We start from the raw sequence: 7,227 nt of genomic DNA, 5'->3' as shown, positions 1-7,227 counted from the left end.
ATTCTATTTGTGTTAATTCTCATAAATATTTTTTGTGGAAACAACTTTAAGGACCAAATAAGTATTAGTAAAGTCAAATTGGATGATAAAAAGCTAGTGAAGAGACAATTGTGAAATATAATACAATAAAATATTTTTACACTAAATCTATATTAGACTTATTTGTAACTACTCTTATATTAAAATCTTTATTTTTAAATTAAAGGAGAAAACTAAATGAAAATAAACCTATAATTTTTCAAAAAAATTGGAATTAAATAAAACGTTCGTATTCCTAATTCCTAATGTTAGAAAACAATTTAAGCTTGGCAGGTGAACATGAATAGAAGAATGGTAGGTGGAGAAAACATTGAACATCTGACTCAGAAAAGCAACAAATTCAATTTTCTGAATTTTGGTACTCAAAATTTGACGTGGCAAATACATACTCTACCAAAGAGAAAATGACTTATTTCAAACAAAAATACAGATATTTAATTTTAAATAAGTATAGTCAATGAATTATGAGAAAATTGTGTACAAATTTGATTTACGTTGAAATAGTACAATTGTGTACAATCATTAAAAAAATACTTATTATTAATAGATTATTATAAATTACATAATTTGATATCAAGACGAATCAAACAAAAATCCTCTTGACTATGTTTTAACTTATATAGATCAAACTAATCACAAATTAAAACTTTACAAATAAGATCAGATAAGACCAAAGCAGATTCAAAAAATTCAAATTAAATAAGATCAGATTAGACTTTACAAATCAGATAAAACGAAGAGAATGTGCCCTAATTAGTAAGTGCGATAGGAAGTAATCCGTTCTTTCTACTTGTCCCATTTACTTTTTAGTTACTATTTATTAAGCACTCTTAATTTGTATTTTTTATTAATTTATAAGTTAAAATGTAGTCAAATGAATCTTATTTTATTCATTTGAATACAAAGATTATTAATATTAAATTTTATAATTTTTAATCATGTACAATTAAACATATTAAAATAAAACGTTATCTTAACATGTGTAAAAAAGGAAATAAAACTAAGCTGAATAAACGAAGTAATAATAATGGCGTGGTAAAAACACATTTTTTATAATAATAAATAATAATTTCTTCTCCTCTCACGTTGCACCTTCCTCCATTTCTACTCTACGCACTCTGTTTGAGAAAGAGAGAGAAAATTTAAAGAATCCCATTTGTTAAACAATTTCTTCTTCCATGTCATTTTTTTAATTCAACAGAAAAGACTTAAGAAGAATACCATTTGCTTGCTTTTTTTCTCATTTCTGGAACTCCCTAGGGTTTTTTCTCTCTTTTCTTTCTTCCTCTATACACAACTCATCCTCCAATGGCGGCTAACTCATCTCTTCTAAGATCTCCTCCTTCGTCTTCTGTCTTTCATTCCGATTTCTCCGACTCTCGCTCCCTCAATCAATCTAAGGTTTTTTTTTTCTTTTTTTTTTTCAATTTTCTTTTGCTCTTTCTTTTTACATTAATTCATTTTTACGTATGATCTTGTTATTTCAATTTGTTGCAGGTGTTTTTCAATGCTTCTAATCAAAATCTGAGCTCATTCAAGTTTCAGACTAGTGTTTTCGGCGCTGGCGACTCTTGTTGTGTCCAGTTTAGTATATACACTTTGTTCCGTTTTAGTTGATTGTTTTTCTATGTTTATTGCATTTGAGACGTTGTTTTGTGCTTATGATTTTTTGTATTCACTAATTGTGTTCATGTATAAAGCTTAGAATTAATTAATATTTTTTGTAGAAAGCAAACGAAATGTCATTTTCTACAATCTTTGCTGTGACCGAGTTTATTATTGCTTTATGCAGGAAATGTAGGTCCACAGGTTTGCAGCCGATCAAGGCAACAGCTACCGAAATTCCTCCAGCAGTTCAAAGTGAGTACCGTCCTATCTCCTCTAGTGTTTCTGTGTGATTTTCTATCATTGAATCACTATAGATGATAACGTTTGTTCTTTTTATTGCTGTTAGAATCGAGGAGCGGAGGCAAGACAAAGGTTGGAATTAATGGTATTCTCTCTTTCATTATTATGGAATCTTAGTGTAATTTGTCATGTCCTCGGTCGTAAAGATTGTTGTTCAAATTAGGCTTTTCTTTACTTTGAAATTGTGTCATATAGTCGCTAGTTGATTTATATGATCAAAACTGTTTGAATGATAATCTAAATACAGGTCTTGAGCGTTTTCTTTTCGAGCAACAATCTGGATACATATTCATATTACAATTTTCTCTTCGTTGTATAATGATTTGAATACCAATAATGAAGTCTTCTGAATTCATAGGTTTTGGCCGGATTGGAAGGCTGGTTTTACGAGTAGCCACTTTGAGGGATGATTTGGAAGTGGTGGCAGTAAATGACCCATTTGTTGATGCCAAATACATGGTAGGAATGGCTTTCTGTTTGGTTTGCATAATATGAGCAATTCGGTCTAATGTCAGCCTTTTTTTCCATCCTTGTTATTTAGGCTTATATGTTCAAGTATGATTCAACACATGGCCCTTTTAATGGAACCATTAGAATTGTGGATGATTCAACCCTGGAAATCAATGGCAAGCAAATCAAAATTACAAGCATAAGGTTTTGGATTAGCTTTAACTCTCTTTTCATATATTAAATTTGAATGAACTCACATGCATATATATTTGGCATATCAGATCAAGCTCCCTTTTGTATATATCCCAATTTCTAATGACATTTCTATTCAGGAACCCAGAAGAAATTCCATGGGGTGATTATGGTGCTGAGTATGTTGTTGAATCTTCTGGTGTTTTCACAACATTAGATAAGGCAGCTGCACACAAGAAGGTTAGTACAGTCTCCTTAGCTGTGCTTTCATCTTTTCTTAATATCTTGCACGCCTTTTTGTTAGCTATGTTTTTAATGTTCTTAATATGAAGTTTTCACATGATCTCATGTATATGGATGGAGTGGACTTGAATAATTTGTCAAACTTTTTTTCTACAGGGAGGTGCAAAAAAGGTTGTAATATCAGCTCCATCAGCTGATGCACCAATGTTTGTAATTGGTGTAAATGAGAAAACATACAAGCCAAACATGGATATTGTCTCCAATGCAAGCTGCACCACCAACTGTCTAGCCCCATTGGCAAAGGTGCACTTTAACTTCTATTGTTTGCTCTCTTCTCACCGAAAAAATCTCAATTTCATGTATATGTTTAAAGTAAAATTTTGACTCTATGATCATTGCATGTTAAAATTTACTTGCATTTTTTTGAGCAATGCTATTGCATCATGAACAAAGTTGGTAGTAAAAGTTGTTCCTATCGTATCAAGCCAAGTGATTAAGGTTTTCAAATCTACAAAACCGGTACTGATACTTGAATTAAAAATAAAAGGCATTACCCTTACAAAATAAAAAAATTTCAAGCAATAATAGGTTATGGTAAGTTGGCCTATAATATGGTGATCTCATCCAACTTTTACTGATTTGATTAAATATTCTGTGATCTGATGTGATTTTCTGTGATATGATGTGTTAATTTTTCTAGCTCTTGAAACAAAGAACACATAACTACTTTTGATAACTTTTTTCATCTTGCTTGCTGAACTTACAACAACACCAATACCTTTGTTTTGATAGGATTGCTTCTACAATAACATCAACAATGAATTAATAGTTGGATAAGTGTAATTTTGTTAGTTTCTTGTTGCTTCGATGACTTTGACGTGAAATGAGTTGATTTGGTCTTGCTCTATGTGATGATGTAGTTAGTTTAAGTGGCACGAAGGTTTTTAATATGTTCATATGTCTTTACTTTTCTAAACAAACAAATGCTCATCTTGACTCATAAAAATAAAAAAATGGTTTGCCTAAATGGTCAGCAAGTTTCTAATCTATAGAGGTTTAGACCTTCATCAGGAAAGTTTTTCATGGCTTCCTGGGGCACCAAAGGATATGATGTTGTTGCAAGACGTAGAAGTACGAATGTTGATTTCACCTAAACTTCTGCTGAATTTCTTTTTCCTTGATGTTTAAATCTATGCGATCAATATGATCTAACCGCATTCAGCTGCTTGTTTCGTGTAGTGAGCAGTGCAGATCTACATATGATTGAAATTGTTGTTTTGTGATGTTATTGAGGCCTCAGATTATTTTATAATGGTTCTCAAGGAATAGTGCTTGCCTTTTGATATTCCCATTTTTTTCCTCATTCCCCTTGTGAATTGTGATTTGTGATTTCTGCCTTGAATACTGAGCCTTGCGCTGGCTGCTTTAGCTGAAGTACTTTTTATTTGTTTTTAACAACTTTTAATGCTGTGTGGGGGCAGGTTGTACATGAGGAGTTTGGCATTGTTGAAGGTCTGATGACTACCGTTCATGCTACTACAGGTTCTCTCTAAACTTCTTTTTTATGCTTCATCTTTCTAAACCTATGATCATGCGCGTCATTTTAATGTAATAGAACCCATTGATATCTTTTGACTGCTTTGATGACCCTTATTTTTGGATTTTCCAGCTACTCAGAAAACTGTTGATGGACCATCAATGAAGGACTGGCGTGGAGGCCGTGGTGCTGGTCAAAATATTATCCCTAGTTCTACTGGTGCTGCAAAGGTATGTATGATACCTATAGAACAAGAAAGATAGGGGGCATAAGGTTTAGCACATTTTGAATATCAGGATAAATTAAGTAGGTGAGCTATTTTACAGCATTTCAGTTTGTTATAGTAAATCAAATGTGTGTAGGCTGTTGGGAAAGTCCTTCCTGAACTGAATGGAAAGCTTACTGGAATGGCATTTCGGGTTCCGACACCAAACGTTTCTGTTGTGGATTTGACTTGTCGGCTTCAAAAAGATGCTAGCTATGCAGACGTTAAAGCTGCCATCAAGTATGTCCTCACATTATTTATAGGAACTCTTGTTCCCATTCTTTGCACTTAATATTTACGTTTAATTTAAGATCTTTCCAGGCATGTTAATTATTTAGTGATGTGTCTTTTACATGACAATGTTTATATTACAGGTTTGCTTCAGAAGGTCCTTTGAAAGGTATTCTTGGATACACCGAGGATGATGTTGTCTCAAGTGATTTCGTTGGTGATTCAAGGTATTTTAATTTTCTGCTGGAACTGTGTGCAAGTATTAAGCATTCCCTCAACTTTAGTTGATTCTAACTATATAACCAAGTCTTTCGTGTGTGCGCGCAGTGTGCACACACATGTTGTTTGGATTTTATACTTGCCATGCATAACTGTTTTATTCTCATACTTCCTCTGGTTTTATTTGTCGCTACACTTCTTGTTTTTACGCTAGTACACTATTTTGACCTTCAACATATATGGTTGTATAACTAAAAATTATAAAAAGTTGATATTATAAAAATGCGCATCTAGATGAATCAAAGAAGATCACACTTGACTATATTTTTGGTTATGCATAAAAACAGTAAGTAAAACAATATTGCTGGATAAAAGTATTTACAATGCAATTGTAGCAACTAAAAAATCGAGAGGCAATATTGTATGAAATTTGATCTATTCAAATCAATGTCCTCTCTTGTAATTACTATTAGTTGTATAGGATGGGTTCTGTAACAGAACTTGTGAAATGGAAATATTTTGACATCACAGTTCGATGCCTCGTATATTCTAATTTGTGGGTTTTGATTCTTTAGTCTACTTAACTTCGCAATTCTGTCGCTGTTCTAGATCAAGCATATTTGACGCCAAGGCCGGGATCGCTCTGAGCTCCTCTTTTGTGAAATTGGTTACTTGGTATGATAATGAGTGGGGATACAGGTATAGCTTTCGTACTGTTTTTTCTTTCATCAAGTCACATATTTGTTTCATTTCTGCTTCATGTTTTTTCAATCAATACCTAACAAATATTCTCTTCCGCCTACTGTAGTAATCGAGTTTTGGACTTGATCGAGCACATGGCCTTGGTAGCTTCCAGTTAATTCATTTGAACTTTGAAGCAAGGAACCGGAGTATTGTCATTATGTTGCTTTTCCAGCGGCAAGCATTTTAAAGTAGGTAGAGATTGATAATACTATAGTTTGCATAAATTTTGTTTTTTAAGCTCTATACGCCTACGGCTTGTGAAATGTCTCATGCTAATAATAACGTACTTATGGAAGCCACTGCCCCCGGCCAGGTGTGTAAACCTGTTGGCTTTATATGTAGGTGAATTCTTTTGAGAACTTGTGGGAGGACATATGTCTGTTTTCTCGGTCTAAATATTAAAGGAATTTTGGGCAACTTGTGGTTTGTGTTAAACAAAAACATAAGCACTGGCGACTGCCTATTTCCGACAGGAAGAGTCCCTCAAAGAAAACGATTTTCTTCTATGGAAAATTCTATATGGTGATCCGCTATTTTTTGAATTCTATATAGGGTTATTTTTGGGAACTCTTTTAATAACCTTTACCCTTGCTTTTTAATGAGAACATTCATTCAAAAAAATCGTCAGATGTCATTTTTCATAACTTTTTTAGAAATCATTTTCATTTGTTTTTTGAGAGATTCCACATGATATTGATTTTTTATTTTTCAAGATGTCACCACTTGACAATAACATTGGATCAAGGGTTTTAGTCTTTTAATTCTTGTGTGCACAACTCCAGCTAGGAACTTAGATGAGGGATTACTAGCTGTCCTTTAAAATATTCTATAATGCTCCCCAGCTCTATTTAAATGCATCCTAAAACATGATGGGTGAAATTTAGTGGAAATGAGGATGAAGTTGAAAAATAAGACAAAAAAATAAGTTGATGATAGAAATAAATGGTTATGATAAAGAGAAATAATAAATTTGTGGATGAGCTTAAAATTGAGTGAGGTCATTACCAAAAAAACACTAATTCTTAAATGAGATGGTCTCATTGTGACACCATTTCTTTTGGGCTGGTTCAATATACATTTTTGTCTTAAAATGATCACGTATAATGTTAAAGTGATCACTTATAATTTTAATATAATTACTGTTTATAGTTTTAGAGTGATTATTCATAAGATTAAAACAATTACTTATGATCTTAAAATAAACAATTGAAAAAGTGGGTTATTATATTGGCTCGTCTCATGGTGAGACAGTCTCATATAAGACGAGCTGCCCAAAAATAGAAAGTGGTGCAGTTTTAGAGAGACAATGGGAATAATAAGATTTTGGTTTTGTTTCACTTAAAACAAACTTTATATGTTGTGGTTTTTGAGACTTTATGCTTTGTTTTTGATCCAAAAC

General features: G+C 32.6%; 1 protein-coding gene across 1 annotated transcript; it reads left to right on the top strand.

Annotated features, from left to right (window-relative positions):
• Nucleotides 1-1,129: 1,129 nt before the first annotated feature.
• On the top strand, nucleotides 1,130-6,889 carry LOC130802907 (glyceraldehyde-3-phosphate dehydrogenase GAPCP2, chloroplastic-like). The gene is made up of 14 exons (XM_057667018.1): nucleotides 1,130-1,440; nucleotides 1,537-1,622; nucleotides 1,832-1,899; nucleotides 1,994-2,032; nucleotides 2,306-2,406; nucleotides 2,489-2,601; nucleotides 2,730-2,829; nucleotides 2,989-3,135; nucleotides 4,314-4,374; nucleotides 4,502-4,599; nucleotides 4,732-4,874; nucleotides 5,009-5,092; nucleotides 5,694-5,783; nucleotides 5,893-6,889. The coding sequence occupies exons 1-14, from the start codon at nucleotides 1,348-1,350 to the stop codon at nucleotides 5,942-5,944; spliced, it is 1,275 nt and encodes a 424-aa protein (XP_057523001.1). The 5' UTR covers nucleotides 1,130-1,347; the 3' UTR covers nucleotides 5,945-6,889.
• Nucleotides 6,890-7,227: the final 338 nt, after the last annotated feature.

Source organism: Amaranthus tricolor, chromosome 16, assembly GCF_026212465.1.
Source record: "Amaranthus tricolor cultivar Red isolate AtriRed21 chromosome 16, ASM2621246v1, whole genome shotgun sequence".
Classification (NCBI taxonomy): domain Eukaryota; kingdom Viridiplantae; phylum Streptophyta; class Magnoliopsida; order Caryophyllales; family Amaranthaceae; genus Amaranthus; species Amaranthus tricolor.
The sequence above is the reverse complement of the archived record's forward strand: the minus strand, read 5'-3'. Positions and strand labels throughout refer to the sequence as shown.